Source organism: Coturnix japonica, chromosome Z (assembly GCF_054131305.1).
Source record: "Coturnix japonica strain WE chromosome Z, WE-NBRP24, whole genome shotgun sequence".
NCBI lineage: Eukaryota > Metazoa > Chordata > Aves > Galliformes > Phasianidae > Coturnix > Coturnix japonica.
The window spans coordinates 4,385,058-4,408,217 of record NC_140702.1 but is presented as its reverse complement, the minus strand read 5'-3'; the positions used below and the strand labels follow the sequence as shown (position 1 = coordinate 4,408,217).

The following is a 23,160-nucleotide window of genomic DNA, read 5'->3' as shown; positions in this document are numbered from 1 at the left end:
CCCCATTACCCCTAGTCCTGTCCCCACGCACTACTGAAAAGAGACCAGCCGTGCCACTATGGCCCCCACACCTCAGGTATTTATAAACCTGGATCCAATCCCCTCTCAGCACCGCCAACGACAACCCTCTGCACTCTGCCAGTCAGACAGTTCACGACCCACTTCACTGTCCACTCATCTATCCCATACTTCCTCAGCTTTGTTATAAGGATGTCATGGGGGACAGTATCAAAAACCTTTCTGAAATCAAGGTAGACTACATCTACCACTCTCCCCCCATCCACCCAGCCAGTGACATCTTCATCATGGAGGCCCTGACAACAAGAGCTGTGTCTGTCCATAACAAGGACTCACCTCTGCAGGTGCAGGGTCAGCTCTCAGAGAAGCCTTCTTCATTTCTGCTTTCTTCTCTTTTTGTCTTTTGTCTGGGAGCTGGTGTCAATCTGCCTGAGGGAAGGGAGGCCCCTTCAGAGGGATCTAGATAAGCTGGATCAACCTCACTGGGCTGAGGTGAATGGGATGAGGTTCAGTGAGGCCAAATGCCAGGTCCTGCACTTTGGCCACAATAACCCCATGCAGCGCTATAGGCTTGGGGCTGAGTGGCTGCAGGACTGTGCAGAGGAAATGGACCTGGGGCTGTTGGTCGATGCTCAGCTGAACATGAGCCAACAGTGTGCCCAGGTGGCCAAGAAGGCCAACGGCATCCTGGCCTGTATAAGAAATAGTGTGGCCAGCAGGAGCAGAGAGGTAATCATCTCCTTGGACTCAACACTGGGGAGGCTGCGCCTCAAGTCTTATGTTCAGTTTTGGGCTCCTCGCTACAAGAAAGTCATTGAGGCACTGGAACTTGTATGTGGAAGTCTGTCCCTTGAGCAGCTCCCATTCATCATCAGCTCCCATTCTGAACCCCACTGTGCAAAACTTCTACTGCAAATGGCTGCAGTCACCAAAGCTCAGCCCACGATCCAGGTATCAGCCTTCTCCCTTCTGTTTTCCATCTTAGCCCATAGTTTTGCTCCCAAAAATGGAACTGCACTCCAACAGCCAAAACACAAACTAATACATCACTTTCACTGCTCCTTCCTGCACCCCCAAATTAATGGTTACCTGACATCCCCTACAGCACAGCACCTGCTCACAAGTATCATTCAAACTCTATTCTTTCATACTTCTTGATAGAGGACAGTAAAAACTCCCTTCTGCATGGCGGTAAGGACAGTCTGTCCCCATCACATCCCTCTGTGTGCTGAAAGCTGCCATTGGATCTCTGCTGCTCACAAACACAGGGAACTGCACCACACTGATTCTAAAGAGAGAAAGGAAGAAATGCTGGTGGGAATGGGCACCCAAGGATTGCAGAGATGCTCCAGATTGTGCCAGAGATGGAATCTCAGAGTGCTGGGACATGATTGATCACTAAGGAAAACACTTGGAAGCACATTCAATCTGCAGAAGCTGTAATTACTGGGCACAGTCAGCTTTCCAATGGCTCAGCTGGAGGAGGCGGGTGCTCTCACACATCTGCTCAGGGGCTTCAGCTGAGACACTTGCACAATGCTGGGACCATTCTGATGGAAACTGTGTCTTCAGATATCATGGTTAAATCCATCCAAAATGATCAAGCAGAGCCTTAGCTCTTGAGCAGCACTTCTTCCCCACCCTTCACTACTCCAAGCAGCTCCAACAAACTTCTCAGAAGAAATCCAGGCCAGCACAGACCTGGCAGACCAGAACCAAGTGCAGCCTGTGGGACGGCAGTGCCCACTCCTTGCTTCCACCCTGCTCCAGCAGGTTAAGGAGTCTGAGCCTAACTGGCTGTTAGGGAAAATGTTTCACCTGAGCACTGAGCTTGTTAATAAAATCAACCCTGGAGTACCCACGAGTTCGAGTCTCGACCTGGTTCCTTTCTGCAACACTGGCCTTTGACAGCTCAAGACTTTCAGCACCTCATGCCAACATTTCTCACTAAGATACACCTCAGGCATTGAATTCTCTTCTCATTACCTCCTCCCAGTCCTCCCCTAGGAACAGAAACCATTCAGATTCTACAGCAAACTACAGCATCTGCACTGCAAGAGCACACTGAACCACCTGCAACAATGAAACGTGGTTTTGGAGAGTGGGTTTGAAAACACACCTTTAGACAGCTGTCTCCCTGTAGCCAAAAGGAAACCAAGCAGCAAAAGAAGAGTCCAGCCTGAAACATGCCCATGCTACTAGCCCAGGTTTTTCACAGTCAATGCAGAATCCATCCTGCTCTTGAGGTAACAAATGACCAGTGGGTCTCCCCTTGCTCCACCCCTTCTCCTTCAAAGCCAGAAAAAGAAAGAAAAAACAAGCAGAAGAAACCCAGACGTACCTTTCCACACACAGAGCAGAAAGTGGAACAGCAGTTGTCTCCTTCCTGAGACATGGTGGGGAGCATCCCAGAGGAAGCCCAAGTTCTTTGCTTCTCTCCACAGGGACTTCAAGCACTCTTGGCAAGAGCTGCTTTGGTTCTTTCTTCAACTGCTTCCATCACCAGAATCTCCTTTGGAAAAGGAACACTAAAGAAAGAATCAGCAAATGAAAAAGAATGAGCAATAACCACTTTCCCAGCTTTCTTCTGACATGCAATTTAGACTCTCAACTCTGGCAAGGTCTTAAAATCAGCTGGTTACAAGAACTGTCCCCAAATATATCCAGCTTCTGTACAGCTGCCGTTATTTCTGACAGCGAGTGTAATCACAGAATCATAGAATGGCCCGGGTTGGAAGGGACCTCAAGGATCATGAAGATCAATCACCTCCCAGTCCCTGCTGGCCATCCCCTCTTCTGATGGAGCCCAGGGGACCATTTGCTCTCTGAGCTGCAAGAGCACGCTGATGGCTCACGTTCTGTTTTTCATCCACCAGGACCCCCAGGTCCTTCTCTGCGGGGCTTCTCTTAAGGACTGCTCCTCCCAGGCTGTAGAAATGCCTGGGATTCCTCCAGCCCAAGTGCAAAACCTTGCACTTTGCTGTCTTGAACCTCATTAGATTCACCTAGGCCAACCTCTCGGTTGAGCTCCCTCTGAATGGCATCCCTTCCTTCCACTGCATCAGCCGCACCACTCAGCAAACAGCAGAGGGTGCACTCCATTGCATCATTGGTGTCACTGATAACCATGTAAAAAAGCACTGGTCCCAAGACAGACTCCTGCATGACACCACTTGTTATCAGCCTTCACCTGGACACAGAACCATGAATCACCACCCTCTGTCTGTGGCCTTTCAACCAATCCCTTATCCACCAGGTGGTCCACCTGTCAAATCCACATCCCTCCAGTTTAGAGATAAGGATGTGGTGGAGGGCCATGTCAAAGATCTTGCTCAAGTCCAGGTCAATGACATCAGTTTCCTTCCTTTTGTCCACAAATGCCATCACTCCATCATAGAAGGCCACCAGATTGGTTAGGCATGGCCTTCCCCTGCTAAAGCCATGCTGTCTGTCTTTGATCACATGCTCATTCCTTATGAGATCAAGCATATCATTGAGGCGGATATGTTCTTCACCATCTTCATCACAGTTCTACATTTGAATCAAATAATTGGTGTTCCTGTCACGAAGAAAACCTCTTTGTCTTCTACTCCTGCTGCACTTCTGTGCTTTCGTCAGAAGTAAAGGGAGAGGCCACCTCCTAGATCCAAATTTTAAGAAACCAACACCCAATAGGTGTCATCTGAAGTAAAATAGCAGAGAAATTAAGATGACTCTTCTGAATCCAGCTTGGATCACTCCCTCACTCAGGCACACCACCATCAGATCAAGGAGATGCTGCCTTCAGCTTAGAGACTGTATGGGAAATCACAGCTTGAACCTCTGATTAATCAGCTGAGGCAAGTGTTGGGTCAGCTGCGGGAGCACAGGTGAGAGTAATGGAGCTGTGCTCACAGAAGGGGTGGATCTCGACTCCACCTCCTCTGAGACCTCATTTAAGGGCTGACCACCACTGAGGCAGCATCTCTTGGAGACTGCTCCCCAGTTGAGACTGCCTCAGCTTTCTGGTCAAGGCATCGACATTGGTGAGTTTTCCTTTGCTAACAACCTTTGACTATTTACCACCATCTTGGTTAACATCTTTATATTAGCCACCCTTACAGAGACCATAAGGGTTTGGGCTTCCAAACTCTCAGCAAGCATTTGGATCAGCCTGCTTCCTGCTGGGGAGCCCCCTGCATCACTGCTGCCTCCTTTCGTACTGGACCTGCAGATGCTTCAGAGCTCATTAGCATGGACTTCCTTCTTCCCCTCAGCAGCTGCTCCTGCACTCACCTTCATTCCTACTCAGATACCGGCCGCTTCCAGCACCAGCTGACCTGCAAGACACAGAAAGGAAAGGTGGGAGTCATGCAAACGCACAAGCCCAAGGCTGCGTCACCACCACGTATGGCAGCCTCGGGAAGTCAGCTGCAACTACAGCCTTTGTCAGAATGGAAACAGGCACCATCAATTAAGTGTGACCTCTGAACTCATTGCCACCATCAGAAACAGGCACTGAAATTGCTCACTTCACTGTAGCTGGTTACCTCCTGATTTTGGGCAAATGCGGACACGTAATTGAAGGACACCAGAAAATTGACATCAACTTCATTGTAGGTGGTTAAGCTTGGAAGCAGGACTTGAGCAAGAAAAGCTTCTCAGCTCAGAATCACAGAATTATCAAGGTTGGAAAAGACCTAGAAGATCATCTGGTCCAGCCATTACCAATAATTCCTGGATAAATCATATTCCAAACGTTTCTTGAACACTCCCATGGTTGGTGACTCCACCACCTCCCTGGGCAGTGCATTCCAATGCCTGAATACCCTTTAGGGGAAGTAATATTTCCTAATGTCCAGCCTGAATCTTCCCTTGCGCAGCTTAAAACCATTCCCTCTAGTTCTATCACTGATTACTCGAGAGAAGAGGCCAAACCCCAGCTCACTACAACCTAACTTCAGGAAGTTACAGAGAGTTATAAGGTCTCTTCTGAGCCTCCTCTTCTACAGGCTGAACAATCCCAACACCTTCAGCTGCTCCTTGTAAGCTTTGTGCTCCAGACCCCTTACTACCTTCGTAGCTGAAGATGTTCCAGAACCGGAACGTTTTCTCTCATGGAGGGGCCAAAAACTGAGTAGGTCAGACCTCCTTCTCTCCATCATTGCTGTCATGTGGAAGGGTGTCCTTGGAACTGCAGTGACTCATGCATCCTAAGTGCACTCCATTGATGGAAGTACAACGTGCATCATTGCAACTTGCCGGTGGGTTCCTGAGTTGGCAAGGGCTCGATTCGCCTGGAAGAAGTAGACACACAGCAGTTAGTGTAAACTTTCACTATCCAAGAGGGCAAAGGCTTGGTGCTGCCTGTCAAGCAGGTTTTAAGCAGCTTGCGAGACTCATTTGAGAAAGACAGGAGTCAACCAAAGATGTCAGGCACGGGCTTGAACGCAGGAATACAGAAGGAGGTACAAGCCCACTGAAAGCATGAATTCTACCTGTGTAGCTGACAAGCAGTGTTTTGAAAGCTGGGTTTGCACCCTTACCTGCAGGACCATGACTTCTGCTTCAGAGGGCTCCCTGGCACTGCTCTGCAGTTGGCGTTTGGCCACAGCGGATGGTCTGTGCAGGCAGAAGCAGGAACACCAACTGCCAGCTGCTGACTCTGCCCTCTTACTGGGAGAACTTGGTCTGGAGAGAGAAAACAGAGCATGCTGTCAGTCGTGGTGCAGGGTGAGTGATGAGCTGCACCGAGCCCTTGCCTATATTTGCCTGTTCCCGGCACTGCCTGCTTTCTGCTGAAACACAGCTTAGAAACACGCTCTGTTTCAAATAGCAGAGGATGCATCCATTCCTACAGCTCAGCCCTCATGTCCTGCTGGCTACATTCCTCTCAACCATGTCAAGCAAGATGCGGAGCATGTATGTGAGCAAAGTCTCAGCAGCAGGAAAGGACAGGAGCCGGCAGGTGTAACTGCTTTCTGAGGAAACGGTGCTCACAAGTCATCACTGAATGCTCTCTTGTGGGTCAGCTTCGGAGAAGGTAAAAAGTCCTTCACAGAGCGCTCCATGGACAGACTGCTGTGTCTGCTGGGGGACCTGGTTAGGTCTCTGATTCTTACGTTAAAACCTCCTCGGCCTCAGCTCACTGCCACCTTTAATTTCTAGTGCCAGCAAGTCCAACCAACAGCTCTGCTTACAGGAGAAGCACAATTGGTTTCATGTGCGTGGCCCTGAAATCTGGAAAACCCCAATGTTTCCAGGTACAGCCAGCACAGACCAGGATAGACACCAGCGTGGCTCTCTGCATCTCATGAGTGCCTGCCAATCAGGAAGGAAATGCACCTTGTGTGGCTCCACTGAGCCCGTAGGACAACTGTTTTTTAGTTGAGTGCTCGGAGATATAATGGACAAAAAATAAACCAATAGAAATCACCTGAACAATGATGATAGCGGCTGGAAAGGGAATTCCTCTTTCTTTATCTTTCAGATGGAAAATCAATGATTGCATTGAAGTTCCTCAGTACAGCTGCAGGCCCTTCCTCCACTTGTATCTTGCTGCTCCGTGTTGCAACAGGAGAGCTGCTCTGGCCTCTCCTCTCAGCCTGTGCCTCCTGCACGGTGAGCAGCTTTGTGGATGGAGGAGACACCAACACAGACTTGGGCCCTGCCAGAGAACTGTGCCCTGCAAGGGAAAACCACAGGTAAGACGGAGGATCAGAAAGCAGCAGCACAGCCATCCCAGTTCTGCATTTCTCTCAGACTTGCTTATCTGAGACACTGGAAGAAGAGGAGCTCAAAATAACCATGTGCTCAGAGGTATGCTAGTGGCAAAGGACACAGCCACAATTAATAGCAACTCACTATACTGAAACAGGCAAACAAAAACCCTAGAAAAACTAGGGGGCAGGGATCTCAGAAAGCTTTGCTGTAACACTTCAATCAAGCTTCACCTGCTTGCAAAAAATCTTAACAGCAGTGACCGTTTTCTCCATGTAAGGTTTGTGTTTGGACACACTAAGGATCCAGGAATGGGGCACCATATTCTAATCTAAGCCCAGAAGCCTGCTGTCTCCTCGAGAGTAATAGAATTTTCAAAGGTCTTGGCGAAGCCCTGGATTGGATGAAGCTGTCAGATCAAGATCAAGCTAATGGAGGAAGACACTCACCTGCTCACTCTCCCACGGCTGGTGTGGATTTGGAGCAGAAGATGACATCTGTGTGGCTGATGAGGTATTCCACAACATATGACTGTGTCTGCAGCTCCATGCAGGCAGCTTCACCACTGGCGCAGGAAGATTGGCTCTGCTGGGATCTGAAGAAAAGGCAGATCTTACAAGGCATTTCCCCAAGGTCATTTCCCCAAGTCTGAATTTCTGTAGCCAAAAACTGGGCTCTGGAGACTTCCACAGTGGGCAAACAGTGATGCCACTGACGAAATTCTCCTGGATGATCAGGGACACAGCAGTCCCAGCTAAACAAGTGAGTAGAAACTGCCATCTAGAAATTGTGCACCTGGGTTTGGGGGAGAGCAGAACTAAGCATCGTGTTGAAACGGAAAAAGAAGTTTACCTTAAGAGGTTTGGAGCCCACACTATCACTAAGTTCTTCGCATGCATGTTTATCACCGAGCAGATCCCAGCCAGAGACACCAAGTGTCTTATTAAGTCCCATGGGGACAGTGCACTGGGCTTTGAGAAAGACGAAAACAAGTCCAAAGCCACACAAAATACAGAAAAGGAAGGACTTCTGCAGAGCCTTCCATACGGTCTCACATCACAGCTAGAAGCAGGAGAGCTCTTGTGGCACAAAGCTTGGGGCTGGAGAAATCAAGGCTGCCTCTAAGATAGTGCTTGCAAAGAGACTTGTGCTCTAGACACCTCACAGCTTCAATGTTTTTCTTTGGACATATCCCAGGATTTCAGTGTCCTTCTTGCAGTGAGGGGCCAAGAACTGAACACAGAACTCAAGGTGAGGACTCACCAGTGCCGAGTACAGGGGGATGATCGATTCCCTGCTCCTGCTGACTCCAACCTTCTGCATTCCAACTCCAATCTAAACCATTCCTGCAGTGGTAGTACTTGAATCCTCATTTGGGGCTGGACCTCAACAGGTCAACACATCAGAAATAACACAACGTGCATCTGGAAGACGTGTCTCAAAGCCCAGAAAATCCAACTCTCTGACCTTGGCACAACTCACCAACCAAGAGCCAGGCCTTGACAACTTGGCTGATCTGAGCTCACGGGAGCGGGCCAGACACTGGACCACAAGTGCCCATTTCCACTGCAGCTCCCTGTAGAGAACAGCACCAATCAGCAGGCGTGAATCAATTCATTCATAGGCTTCGCAATGTGTCTATTTCTTTATTAAAAAAAACCCACATCGATTCCTAATCAAAAAAGGGAGGAGTTAATATGGACCAAAGAAGTTTCTGTTCCTACACCTCATCCTCTCACCCCAACTTTCCTTCCTTCATCCCCAACTCCTGGATGATGCCCACAAGCTTAATGGCAGGTCTCAAACCCATAGGACTCCGTTCACAATTCTCCATCAGAATGGATGTTACACTTGTTCTATACACTCAAGCAGACTGAGCAGTGGTATCTCAGTCACTTAAAACACACAGAAGCATCCAAACCCAGAGCACACACATCCCTTCCTGTGGTACTGCAGCCCACAGCTCACCTTCACACCTCTGTTGATTCCTGGTGTTTTACACCCATGCAGCCTCGCTACGGTTCCATGGGTGTCACACAAGACCTGCAGGACCTCTTTCTCCGCAAACCCCACCTGCAGGCACTGGCTCATGAGGTTCACCACCTGCCCTCCTGCGCAAGAACAAGCACTAAGAACGAGAGCAAAGTGCACCGGATTCAACCTGGCCTGCTCCCACCCTCAGTCCCGCCAGGGATGCAGACTCATCCTCAAAGCCAGGCTGGACATCAACACATGTATCATTCTTCAAGCACCCCATCCCAGCAGCAAGGGATCAAAGTGCTGGGACAGCAGAAACAAAAATGCTGTGAGAGTTTCCTGTTGGCACTGAACATGAACAAATCTACCGCTGAGCAACAGGATGTGAGACAAACAGCAGAAAACAACCAACCTGCAGAACTAACTCGTTTGGGGTTGGCCCAGATGTTTGCATGCTCCCTTTCCATGGCCCAGGCCAAGCTTGATGCTTGAAGCTCCTCATTTGCACAGGGGGAGAACGCTGCAGATGGGATGTGGTGGCTATGCACACCATGCCTTTCTCTTGCTTTTCCTCTCTCCATCTTCCATTAGCAAACAGCATCTCAAAGTTTTCCTTCCTGAAAAAATCACTGGTTAAATAAGAACTGGCAAGCTTGCTTTTAAAACTGCCTTGTTTATACAGCTTGATGCTTTAAAGCAGAAGCTCACCTAGCACTGTTGGTCAAGTACAATTTGCTCTTGGTCAATCCATGCTGACTATTCCTGAAGATTCTTCCTCTTCTCCAGTTGCCTTGAGATGCCATCTAGAACAAGCTGTTCCAGCACCTTTCTGCGCTTCTTTATACCACAAAAGCTAGGAAAGAAGAAAATATTTCCACAGTAGGCATATACTTCAACGAGGCTCCAGACAAATGGAGACAGAGGAAAGCACTGGCAAGCCAAAGCAGGTCAAAATGTCCCACACAGCGTTAGCTACGGAGACGATAAATCATGCCCCCCAGATTGCTTGCACTACAACACCCATTCTGAAATAATAGAAGCTACCGAGATACCAGTTTATTACAACCCAGAAGTCCTTTAGATCGTGCACTCCCTGGTGTAGTGACACTGGGGGATCAGAATCCATTGAGAAAAGAACCAGGCCTGCTAAGCTCCTTCCCACACTCCCAAGGAAAACAAACCAACTGCACCGCTGCCAGCACAACCCCACAGCACACAGCAGGGAACACAAACAGCTACCCAGTGCTCCCCTTCACTCCCAGCCTAACTACAAGTCCACAGGAGGATTCAGTGGGAAATCAATACAAAACACATGTGAGTGCACACAGGACTGCATAAAGCGAGGATGGAACTGCACACGCATGTGTGTGTGCACAGGGCTGCACGAGTGTCTGCGAGCACATCCCCCTATTGTCCACCCTATAGACTCATATCCCCCCGTATCAGAGAATCGTAGAATGGCCCGGGTTGCAAAGAACCGCAGCCATCACCTAGTTTCAACACCCCTGCTATGTGCAGGGATGCCAACCACCAGCCCAGGTTGCCCAGAGCCACATCCAGCCTGGCCTTGAATGCCTGCAGGGATGGGGCATCCACAGCCTCCTTGGGCAACCTGTTCCAGTGCGTCACCACCCTCTGAGCGAAAAACATCTTCCTAAGATCCAACCTAAACGTCCCCTGTCTCAGTTTAAAACCATTCCCCTTGTCCTATCACTATCCACACTCATAAACAGCTATCCCTGTGGGTGTGCACCCACCTGTCAGCTTGCTCTCTTCCCTTCTAAGTCATTCATTCGACTCCTGTCCTCCTTAGAATATTTTACAGGTTTTGACTTGGGGTCAGAGATTTTAAGTGGACCGTCTGGAATTGAAGACTTCTTCACCTGCCTGTTCTGCCAACTGATCTATCTATTTTTCTTCAGTCAGGACTTCTCATGATTAGCAATTAACTTTTTAAAGCCAGCCTCCTACCTATCTCTAGTCTGCATCTTCAGAGTGATAAAATAGGTTTCAACTACAATGAGAAGACTGAAAAAGAAACTTAAGACTGATTTCCCCAGAGCTCTGTAAGTCAAGTCTTTGAGGGAGCGGTGCAGTTCAGTATTACAGGTTTGGAAGGGATGAGAATTAGACAGAACTGCTTCCTTGCTCTGGCACTGGTCTCAAAATAAACACTGAGGAATTTACTGTCTCATAAAGTTCCATTCCACATCAAGTACTTTCCTTCATATGAAAGGTGTGAATTACATACCCACAGTTAATACTGTGTGTTAAGTAGCAGCCTAAGAAGTTCTGTGGATACATGTTGGAAAAGAGTTACGTGGAACAGTTTTGAGTTTGTGGAGACAACTCAGTCTAAAAGCTCAAAGATTCAGCTTTGCATAGCTGCAGTTGTCCCCAGACAATGATGTTCTCAACATTTCCAAGCGATACTTCCACCATTCATTATCTCTAAGGAATGCTTCAGCCTGCCCTGAATGTCAGAATTTCCAACTGGACAACAAAAATATTTTAATTATTTAACTCTCGGGAATATCTAACAAAAAGGAGCAGAAATCACACTACTGCACTTCTCCTTTAAGAAATACCTACTTTTACTTATTAAACTTACCATAAGACAAACATCACACGTTACCACATGCAGTCTTAAGACAAAAATGAAACCTATATGAACAACTAGCCCTCGTACTACACTTTGTTGAACACTTAACAAAGGTGAAGTGATATGATCAGTAACCCCTAATAACACATTAGCCTGCAAAGATACAGCCTTTCTGAAGAAAATTCCTGAGCAATTGGAATAGAAGAATCTCAAATTGTAAGAAATGCTTAGTATCTTAAAGGGCAGACTTAATATGCACAGTATCAACACTAAAAGAGGCTGAGGACAAACTTCTTTTTTATTTTTTAACTTGGAAGTGCTGATACTACAGACACATTTCCGTGGTACATCACATAAATGTAGGTGTCTGTATTGCTAGTCAAACTATTTCCATTGGCATGCTGAACAGATACACGCAAGTACTAGAATGCTATCATGAGGAAGTCAGTAGGTTACATTTAATTTAGAAGCAAGATGCAATCAAAAGCACGCTTAAATAAAAGCATACCCTTTTCTTTCACTCAAAATAACAGCCCAGAAAAAAATAAAAACAAAACAAAACCCTCATCAAGAATGTTAAAGAAATTATCTACTAGATCTCGATGGGAAGTAGAAGCACATGCTAGTTTTAGGAACACAGCACTTGTCTCATTATCTGAATGCATCTAAAGGCATGCTGCTTGTGAAACTGGGGAACTTCTATCATTAATAGACAAGTACCGTGCCCTGATAGATGGTTAAACCGCTTGCAGTGCACTGTCAGATCTACAGGCTGGTGGCTGTATGTGCTGTGACCAAATAAACCCCACACTGAAACCTTTCAGAATTTTAGGACCTACAAGGCTTGCATTCATATTTAAATTAAAAAACTCCTAAGCTACACATGTTCTAGGTTTCCATTTGTTAGACACAACATACCTTTGGAAGTAGGTGCCTGAAAGGGTTCTTCTAAGTGCCTTCTACTTGCTTCTCTGACTCTTTGAAAAGAGCAGGAGCAGGAAGTGCAAAGGGCAGCTCATTTCTTAACGCTGACTCTGCATCAACATTCTCTGTGTTTGCACGCTTCTTAGATGCCACTTTTCTTGTCACTGGAGTTGACAGTGTGAATTCCATATCACCCAGTTGAGTATCATGCCTCGAATGCTGCCAGAGATGTAACAAAAGGTTTTCTGATCACAGCCGGAGAAGTTACTGTCAAGGAAATTCTAACAGCTGAGAAGGTCAGACACAATGCTTATAAAAACATCATACACTACTTGTCTATTGAACAAAAGAGTTGAAACCTCTGATTCTCTCCTAGAATAAGTTCGTTTCTTATACACTGTCAAACGCCATTTTTTGATTTGTTCATCTCAGTTCTCCATTTAGGATTAACCCTCACCAGCTTATCTAAACATAACTATGAATTATCACATAGTTTTGCTGCAAAATTTCAATCACATCACTGTGCATGTTCTTGTCTTGAATTTCTTTCGGTACCTTTCAAGCTCTGTCTACCTCTGGCCTAACTCCAGAATCTTATGAACTGTGCCTTATCGCTTCCCGATGTGTTTTAAAATCCTCCCTGACTCCTTTACTTGTTCCTTTGCTTGCTGTTTCTGTGCAAACCAAACACTGGAGTTAGGTTTCTCATCAAACCAACCATGTCCTACAGGCAGAAGGCACCAAAATTTATGCTTAACATGCTTCTTTGCTGAATCTGTATCTCCCTTTGGTCAAGGTCCACTAGATACTTAAATACAGACTAAGCTCTATATACAATGAGAAGCAGATTTCTGGATTAAGTGCTGTATTTTTTCTGTAAGAAACTAGCACTACATCTTCACACACCTGCTTTGTTCTCTGAGTATTTAGATCGAGCGGAGATTCTTCAAACACTGAAGCTACATCAGAAAATTCCATGGATCCAAACGCATCTGGCACATGGCTGCAGTCTGGCACATCTTCATACGTCAGAGCCTTTTCAGACAGAAATGTTCCATTGAGATTCTTTTGCAGAATTAAAAGGAAGATTTCATCAGAAGATTTCATCACTAAAATCTAAATAAGATTGCTTTGCAAGTTCCAAACTATGGCTAACAGCTAATGCAGGTCCACAAGCCAGCAGCACCAACTTTTATATTATGTTCTTAATACTGTAATTTTGGATTTGACGTTCATATCAAGAGCAGAAGGGAAATTACTCTTAGAGCTCAAGTCATCTTTCACAGCCTGCGTCAACAAGAGCAGCACCTCATAGCCTTTGGTTTGAAGACCCGGACCACAAGCTAGCTAATGATTTTACACAGAATTACAGAGTTCAAGTCATTGTTTGTATTAGGGCTGCAATTCTAATGAAAGCCTTCAAGTTCATCACACTGAATTATCACTGGCACCACAGATATCTCCACAGTACATATGTGATCACAAGCAACCTGGCAACTTCAGACAATTCCAAAGCACTCCACTTGCACTTGGCTACTAAAGTACAGAACAAGGAATTAACATCAGAAATAGCTGCAGCCAAAACCATCTAAGAATCCAAGTCTCTAGGAAACAAGGAAAGCAAATCCTCTCCAGGACCGTGTCTTCTAAAAGGAAACTGATCAGAAAGGTGAGATCTTCCCTCCTTTGACCACCCTCTCATGTAATGTCCATGTCATTTCTAAGTATGCTGCCCAGACCAAGACTGAGGATGCTTCAGAAGAAGACCTTCCTTGCTAAGACAAACAGAACAAGTAAGGTACCAAAATATGTAGAGCCAAACGAGGAAAGGTGCTCTAAGAAGTTAAGCATCACAAGAGACCAACAGGAATGCTTACACAATCCAAACAATGCACAATTTCTGTTCCACAAGCTGCCAAGAGGAATGTGTGCAGTACTCACAGCACACCATGTACACTGCTTACTGCAGTCATACTACTTCGTAGGACCAGTCCAACTTACTAAAACATTTGATCATGAAACACTAAAACGCAGACCTTTCCAATCCAAACAATTCTATGGTTCTGTTTTCATGAGGCTATTTTTGTTCTCTCATTTGTTGTGCTTCCTGAGTAGAATAATCTTGCCCAGAACTTGCCTAGAAGATGTAGTTAAACTTGCTGAAGCCAAAGGCCACAGACTGCTGGACTTTAGCCCAGCTGAGAGTAAGGAAGGCCACAGAGCTTACTCTAACTGCAAGAGAAGGAAGTCAGAAAGAGGAAATGGACAGACTCTGCAAGCATTGACAGATCTTACAGCCCTGATGACTGGAGAAAAGAGATAACACCACCAAGAGATAACAAAAGGAACCCATCCACAGCAGAAAGATCTCAAACCTCAATAGTACTATTGGTCTACGTGGCTGAGCGAGAGGTTGGGAACATGCAGCCAAAGGGACAGGATCAAAGGCCTCCCTGAAATCTAGAAAGATTACATCCTTTGCCTTCATACACTGAGTGGGTGGCCTTATCATAGAACAAAATTTGATGACCAAGACTGGTTGCACACATGCTCCCTCACCGATGTTTAGGCCACCAGACTGTTTACCCGGGCAGAGCTTCAGCACACAGAGGCATTTAGACCAGAACCTTGTGCTGAACTCTAAAACTTACCCCCAGGCTTCCTGACTCTGTGGTACTGGCACGTCATGTTTGGGATGGAAATCTCAAGGGAATGTGCTTGCCACGAGCCTTCTTAGACTGAAGCAAGAGATAGGTTGACACAACTGGTCGTAATTCCGCTAGAAAACAAGAGGATATAGATCTCTTCAGAAAAACAGTCAGTACAAAGAAAATTTCTGCATGTCTGCCATATTTTCCCCTTGATGTGCAACCTTCACGTCTGATCACATTAGGGTAGTTTCAGGCCTCAGCTGATTCACACAATATGTCTGAGATGAAGAAGCAGACCACGCTCGTTTTTGCTTTAAAGTTAGTGTATTGTACAATTGCTGGAAGTGAAAACTAAAGCTGGTGCCAGAATCTCTCTACTGAAGTGAATGGCAAAGCTCCTACTAATTCAGTTTGTACAGCATTTCAGCTGGACTCCCATTTCTGGGGGCAAGTTTCAGCCCAGCTCCAAGGAGCATCGACATTCAGCTGGATTTTCAGCAGCTTTTTGACTACTATGAGAACCGTGGGTACAATGCTTGACAGACTCAGTGTAGTATAATAAGCTTGAATTACTTATCAGGCATTAGAAGTCTTTTGAATTAAGACTGTGAAAATATCACAGACTTAAACTGAAGAAGTCTTTCCCCATGTAGGTCGATTGTTCTCTTTATTCCCTGTACATAAAGAAAAGAAACAGTGACTCCACAAACGATCTAGCCTAGATAAAACTTACATTTTACATCTAGTCTTACTAAAGTTATATGGAAATCTTAACAATCCTTCAAATGCTACCACTTTCTATTTAATAGAAAGACAACTCAATTGCAAGAGACAACTTTCAGATTCAGGTTAAAGCCAGAGTACCCATCATGTTTTAAATCTCTTCTACAGCTTGGAATGTTATTATTGACATTTATACAGCATCTCTAGCAGCACTCAGTTCAGCTTTTCTCATTTGTTTTCGAAAGTTAGTGGAATTAATTTATTTCCTGAAGTATTTGTGAACTGTAATTCTCCAAATTTATTTGGTTGCCTTACCTGATGTGTTGTTATTTTCCACCTATTAGTGAAACATTTCAAAGCAGGGAGTTAAGCCAGCATGTGACATCTGCTGTTCATCCATCAGTTTCTGTTTTGAGTCTGCCTGGACTTCCAGAGGTTCATAAGGATTTCAGCATGGTAAAATATAACAGAAAGGTTGAAAAAACACAATTAAAGGAGAAAAAAGGAATAAATGTGAACTTCAGAAATGTAGTTATTAGGTAGACTATGAAGTTCTGCAGTGGTACCTTGCCTCTGAAAGGTGTGAAATATTTCATGTTTGAGAATAAGTGAGTGTTAGAGTCTGTTCATACAGTAAGGTTATTTACTGTAGGAGTGGGCTTAAATACAGAGAATTACTGACATACGTTTATTCCCTCTGATGTTAATGCTGATCTACTCTCTCTTCTCTTGTTGTGAAACACAGAAAGCTGTTACACAGTCTTCATCAAGGTGTCCCAGCTGCAAGAATAAGACCTATACTGAGGAAACAGCTTTCAAGTCATCTCACAGCCCAATCTCAGCATGGTAGTGTTCTGCTGTGCAGCAGTCAATAATTAGCCATGATTTCAGATTCTTTTTTAAATAGTGTTATGGCTACATATTACAAGGAGTAATCAGAAAGAGTCGTCCAACTTCAGCAACTAGTCCCTCTGTGGCAACAGGTCCTGAGTTCTGAATTCAAGTACAAAAGCCTGTCAGCAGATGAGAACTTTTACTAGAGCAGAAGTGACGCTTCTCTCTCTTCTTGATTCCTAGTTCCATGGCGTGCACAGCATGCTGTGCTGCATGCACAGCACAGCTGTTCTGCAGAGCAACAGTGGCACCCAGTGACCAACAGCAGCCATTGTCTGCAAATACACAGCAACTTCCCAGGATCTGCAGCAACAATCTCCCCACACACTCCACTGCACAAAGACACTATGAACCTGATTAGACTCAAGCAGCAGACTGAAAACAAGTCAGAGTTTTAGATTCCAGGATATTTGAGGTTCAATAATGTGTGAAATTCAGTTACACAACAGTGCCGAGGTGCCTGCGTTTCAAGCAACTTTCAGATCACAACCATTTAAAATAAAAACAAATTCAGTGCAGAAATAGCAAGCCTGTACCTTAATACCCATGAGATTATCCATTTTTTACTGCGTTCTGACTAAGTTCTAAAATTTGCTCATCCCAGTTCACTTCAACAAGTTCCACCAGTTCAAGCAATGCAGTTCTGAGATCCGGTGTATGTTAGGCAGATAGAACTGAACAGTGCAGAAATAATCTCTGACAGCTTTAAGAACTCCGTTCTGCTTACAAACTCGCAGTCCAAAACTATTCTCAGTTTTAAGGCAATGAATACCTGAAGCAGTTGGATCATCTGCCATTTGCCGCATTCTGCTTCTTGGCATCATGATTAGCACAAAGGGTTTTCTGCTGTCCTACAAAATGGACAAAGTCCTGCTTACAAATGGACCAAGTTTCAGTGTACAGCAGAGTTTGTACCAGACTAAAAAGCCACATCATTCAGTTCATGTGCTCAGGTTGTTATGCACTCAGAAAGGAAACAGAACTAACTGTTGAATTCTGAAGGCAATCTGTGGGGTCCTACATTACCTCCTGATTCTGGAAGAGGAAATTCTAATGGCAAATGCAGAACTTTGCTCTTTGTAGACATGAGAAGAGCTGGCAATTAGGAACATTCATTTCTGGGAAATCAAATAAGCAGGAAAATACTTCTCCTTAAATTCTGTATGCTATCATGGTATAGAATCAGGCTACAGTGCCACATAGGCCAACCAAGCGTAGAACCAAATCCACAAAATACTGGTAGACAAAGCAGCAAAAACAGGGACAATATTCAGCAGACAGGCCTTTCTACCCACAGCTCAGCATGTTCTGCCATCCAAAAAGCAAGGCCTCTTGTCAAGCTCAGCTATTTCCCTTCTCAGTGTATTCTAGCACCACTGATACCCACTGGTATCCTCCTGTAGAGTGCCATCATATTGTCATCATCCAAAGGGAAAACCCACACAGCAGAGCATACAGACTACACCCATGCTCCAAATATCCGCCTGAAAAACAAAAAGACAAGCTTACAAACCTGAAGCACCTCAAATGGCTTCCTGACAGACTGGATTGTCTGCCCTTGCCAAAGCCCACATATAGCCCATGAAAAGCTGGCTCTTTCCCTCAGGAAAAAAAACCTTATCGTCCCAGAGAAAGCATATAACCCTCATTCAATTGCCCTTCCGCTCAGCTTAGAGCACTACTGAAACCAGCATCTTCACCTTAGCTCATCACACTGCTGCAGTTCCTTTTACAAGGATTTCACTGGCAAAAATGAAATCAAAGCCGTCACAAGGGATTTAGCACAGTTACGTGTTACTGGCTACGAGAGCTGTCAGCACAGTCACCTGTCAGGCTTTGCTGCTGTTCTCTTTATGTAGAGGCACAACAAGGTTCAGACACCTCACAGTGCAATTCTCACTTGGACTGTAAAGAAAAAGGAGGCTTGAAAAGCAGTGTGTGGAAAACAAAGAAACAAGAATTAGAACAACAGTGGGGCCATGGCACTTGTAGGAATTGCTCCGCCTTTAACAGCAGAGCGATTCAAGAAGGATGAGGGCATTGCAAACCAGACCAGTTTGGACAGATTAACAACTGCAAGTAGTGGGTTCCAAAATTCCAGACATCTCTCAATTTTTAGTACATTATAAATCACAATGCAAATTAATCTTCACATACAACATGGAATCTAAGGAGAAGTCTGACAAAAAAGACTGCACAAAAATGATGGATAATTAGAACACAGCAAATTGCTCTTTCAAAAACTTAGTAATAGAAAGAGATCTCTGAAGCTGCTGTTCTGTAAAGCCCCAAAGCAGTCGCTTGAGGCAGTTCAGGATTAGCCAGAGACAAACCAGCCAGCTGTGTGAACTGAGACCAATTGCACTTTTCTAGTCTGTGGCCACTGACAGCTTCTGAGAGCTACCAAGCAATGCAACCTAGCAGAATTCAGAAGGGAAACCAAGAGAGCCTACCTGAGCTCCACTGCCTTTAAATGCTCTGTGGAGAGGGAAGGGAAAGAGGGGAAAACAAACACCGCTCTACATCCCTCTGAGCCAATAGACGCTTTGCCCTGGATTAGCTCTGGTGCTGCATAAGCTGGGCTTCCACAGCATGTGTTCAGGTGGTAATCAAGGCCTCCCTGGAAGAACACAAAAAATAGAGAGAAATGTTTGCTTTAACAGAGTTTATGTCTTCTGGTCATAACACTTCAGAAGCCTCAGAGGCTTCTTCTCCTGTGTATTTTTTCATTCATCTTTGATTTTGCTTTCATTCAATGTGACCTCACGAAGCAAATATTGTCTAAAACCATGAGCATCACATGAATGTGGAGATCTCAAGCTGCTCACTTATCTAGTACCCTTGGCATGATGCTTTATTTTCCTCAGCTGATCAAACAGCCTGTTGGTCTAAATTACCTGTGAAAGGCTCTAAGTCTGGCCAGGAAAACTCATTTGATGACAAGTAATTCTTTTGGAATCAGTAAGTCAGACTTCCCATTCTTTCGTACCTATCTTACATGTTAATAAAGGCTTCTGGAAATCAGTTTGAAGATCAAGGAACAATTCAGTTCAAGCATATGCAATCACAGGATCCGTACGTCACCTGCAAAAGTCATTTTATTCTATCCAACCCCATGCTCCTATTACAGAACCTTGCATAAGACAGGTGATATACCTACAAAATTATCTACAGCTTAGACTATGAAAACAGGGAGTCTAGCTAGAGAAAATAATCTACCTGTGCTTCTGAGCAATCTGTTAACCACTCTCACACAGTTCAGGCCATTCCAAACAAGATGCAATGACATGTCAGCCACAGAAACAGCTTGATTTTAGGGTGTTTGTTTGGACAAGCCCCTGTTGCATACGGTGGTCAAACATGCATTACTTGGGGGCACATTGTATTTGATTTAACAGATCCTCTTACCTTTGGCTTTGCACAGAGTCCAAAGTCCATCAGCTTCTAATTGTCAATCAGCAGATTTTCCCGGTGGATGAGAAAGCAGTCAGGAATGATTTCCACCCAAGTGCCCAAGGAAACATATTTTCTCTTCTCTTCTTTCCTGCTGTGGACAGTGGTTCCCAGTCTACTCAAAGCTCGCTCGCTCTCGCTGTCTCAGAGATCTTCACTGACTGCTGGCAAGTTCCCATCTTCCAATATCCCAGGTGGGAAATACTAGCTTGTATCTGTTGGAAAGGACCTGGGGACTAGGAGGACAAGTGGTGAGAGACCACAGGCTGAATGCAAGCCAGCAGTGTGCTCTGACAGAAAAGAAGTACAACAAGATCATCAGCTGCATTAAAAAGCAGCACAACCAGACCAGGACAAGTCATTCCTGCTTCAACACTCATTGCACCACATCTACAATACTGTATCTGGTTTTTGGCCAGGAAGGATAACAACCTGAAACAAGTTCTGTGAATGAACTCCAGCCTGTGCAGGGGGCTGAAGCTCCCACTCAGAGAAGAGAAGCTGGGGAGAAAGATGTTTGTTCAGAGTGCAGAGGAACCTCATGGCAGCTTCTCAATGCCTGCGGGGTGGGGAGAGGGGGTGCGTATGAAGGTTGACTGAGGCTCTGGCCAGCAGGTCACGATGGGATAGTGACAGGAAGCAGTCATACACCAAAACAGCAGACTAGATAGAAGGAAATAGCTCTCAAAGCACTGAACATATTACCCAGAGAGAACATGCAGCCTCATCCCTTGCAGAAGGTGATGATGAGAGTGGGAAAAGCTCTTGAGAAACTTGGTCTCACGATTCCCAGAGCAGCAGGTTCAGGCACAAATCTCTACAAGTCACCTCCACACCCAGTTCCTGTCCAAGCCTATAAATCCATCAGCTTCTCAGATGGAAGCCAGTTACTTCTAAAAGGTATAGACAATGCTTTATTTTTCAGTGAGGAAAGGCTCCTTAGATAGAGGGATTTCATAAGATGCCTAGGAAAATGCTCGTGCTGTAATTATTTGCTTTACTGAGAGATACCAGCAGCTTACAGAATGCCAAGCTCTAACCTATTGGTGAGGAAATATTCAAGCCTTCCAGTACCTAACCTGTGCTTCAAGACTTCAGTGACAGAAAATCCATTGGATGGGGCCAGAGGAATGCATCTCACCCCATACCCTCTGTATAGCCACCATTTGTTTAAAGGATCACTCTTCCTTGAGGCACAAAACTAGAGCAGGTTACACAACAGACTGACACCACAAGGGCTTCTCTCTAGATACAAACTGCAGCAAAGAGCATCACAAAAATGTGAAACCAACACTCAGATCAGATCTGTGTCTCTGCTCCGCTCATTCGGAGCATCATGTTTTACTCCCCTTTCAGAGGAAGATACTTCTTCGAGGATAACAAATTCCAGCTCAGCTACAGAACACAGTACCACATAGCAATAATTATCTAACATTTCCTGTAGGGAAAGAATCCTAAGCACACGTTACTGTCTGAGTTTCAGCTGGGACTGAATTATTTTCTTCAGTGTCTGATGTAATACTACGTTTTCATTCTAGAGGCTGAAAATGCATTTAGAGAGTATCAGAGAGAGATAAGTAACAATGACAGCACAGAAAGCATGGAACAGCACCGACAGGACTCTCCAGTTCCCCGTTCTCAATCAGAGAATATATATCAGAATATATAAAATTTTCTACTTAATTTTCAAACCAATGAATCTTGAACCCAGTCTCCACTGAGATATATAAGAATCCTTTCATTTCAGCTTTATTTTTATATTATTGTCTACTGCTAAAGATAAAAACAATCAACTGAAGTGTGGCAGAAATTATTTCTTACCTCTAAGACTATAAATATTTCTTTGATGTCTCTCTTACATGATCCAATGGGCAAACATGTTGATGACTTCAGTTCTTCACGGCATGAATTTCTGTTTTAGCATGAGACAAGTCATCCTTAAGAGACCATAAAAGCATCACTACTGTGACATACCAGGTACCACATCTGACTGCTGTGGAACATAACAAGCACATATGGGACTGTACACAATTCAACATCAACTCAGCAATGACTGACATCACTCCCATAGAAATTCTGAAACAGAGCTGTGAAAACTGAGAAGTAAAACATTCAGCATTTTCATTGGCATTTTGGTAAAGTTGCTGTAATAATGTAATAATGTTGTAATGACATAATGTAATGATGTAATAACTTCCTCCACTTTACAGCCAGAGAATACTGCCCTCTGAACAATGAGGAACAAGATTTGTGGTGCTCTGTTAAACTTTTTCCAGCTCTACAGCATCTTTCAAAAGGCAATGGGACCAGTAGGCTGCATTCCTATGTACCATCCCACCTGCCCCTGTGTTCTAGAGAACTCCACAACTCCAACAGAAGATATTATCATATTTAAATGCCTTTTGGCTTACCCATAAAGTAACTTTCTCCATGATTTTTACTGCAACTTTTTCACCACTAAGAAGATGCCGCCCGAGTTTTACCTTTGCAAAACCACCTACAATTCAGAACACAGATGCTTAAAGTTGAGTGTGAATTCTTCTCTAATATAATATTACAGGTAAAGCAGAGTACCTAGCATACATTGTGTGTAATGCTTTAATTAGAGGAAGAGGTAATCAGCACCATCAATTTCCAACTGGATTCAAAAATCCAATTTCAAGTTTATTTAAATGAAACCTGACTTAGAGAACTGACAAGAGCTGTTAATCTATTCTCAGATTAATTCTAGAGTGGTGAGACAGACTGTTAGGCGTGCTGTTTCTGTACAAAGATGACACTTACCCGTTCCAACTGTTTCATGGAATTCCTAGTACTGGAGAATTTCCTTGTAGTCACTGACAGACATCCTGAATGTGCAAGAACTGAAGATCCTCCAAGCACGTGCAATGAGGAAGTGCCAGCAGTGTTCACATCCTACTTAGGACATATTCTTAGAGGCAGAAGGGACACTCGTGGCAGATCCAGCAATGCTCATCTTCTCACCAACGTGCATCCCCCTCTCACCCAGCAACAACAAAACACAGTGTGTGAAGCTGGCTTCACTTAGGTTAACAATATGGAACATCCCTCAGGGCTTTGTGCCACAGAGCAGTAGCAGGGCTGGACTACAGCTTGAGGAAGCAGTGGAAGCCTTTCCCTGTATGGTTACAGTGTCCCTGCATGCACCCCACAGCCAGAGCGTTGCAAGCTGAGCTGCCTTGATGTTTCTTACACTCA

At 44.9% G+C, this 23,160-nt stretch overlaps 1 protein-coding gene across 2 annotated transcripts; it reads right to left on the bottom strand.

Annotated features, from left to right (window-relative positions):
• Positions 1 to 1,997: 1,997 nt before the first annotated feature.
• On the bottom strand, positions 1,998 to 23,073 carry LOC146753614 (uncharacterized). Of its 2 annotated transcripts, XM_085530676.1 has the most exons (19): positions 22,726 to 23,073; positions 19,897 to 22,438; positions 16,281 to 19,108; positions 15,910 to 16,015; positions 15,445 to 15,545; positions 14,872 to 14,999; positions 13,127 to 13,255; positions 12,215 to 12,439; positions 9,403 to 9,547; positions 9,107 to 9,311; positions 8,686 to 8,828; positions 8,200 to 8,293; positions 7,981 to 8,102; positions 7,167 to 7,312; positions 6,434 to 6,682; positions 5,544 to 5,688; positions 5,073 to 5,294; positions 4,294 to 4,337; positions 1,998 to 2,546 (listed from the first exon to the last, which is right to left on the bottom strand). In XM_085530676.1, the coding sequence occupies exons 10-12, from the start codon at positions 9,273 to 9,275 to the stop codon at positions 8,240 to 8,242; spliced, it is 366 nt and encodes a 121-aa protein (XP_085386802.1). In that variant the 5' UTR covers positions 9,276 to 9,311; positions 9,403 to 9,547; positions 12,215 to 12,439; positions 13,127 to 13,255; positions 14,872 to 14,999; positions 15,445 to 15,545; positions 15,910 to 16,015; positions 16,281 to 19,108; positions 19,897 to 22,438; positions 22,726 to 23,073; the 3' UTR covers positions 1,998 to 2,546; positions 4,294 to 4,337; positions 5,073 to 5,294; positions 5,544 to 5,688; positions 6,434 to 6,682; positions 7,167 to 7,312; positions 7,981 to 8,102; positions 8,200 to 8,239. The 2 variants fall into 2 exon arrangements, with proteins under 2 accessions (XP_085386802.1, XP_085386801.1); XM_085530675.1 differs by having other exon boundaries at positions 7,981 to 8,293.
• Between the last annotated feature and the right edge of the window lie 87 nt (positions 23,074 to 23,160).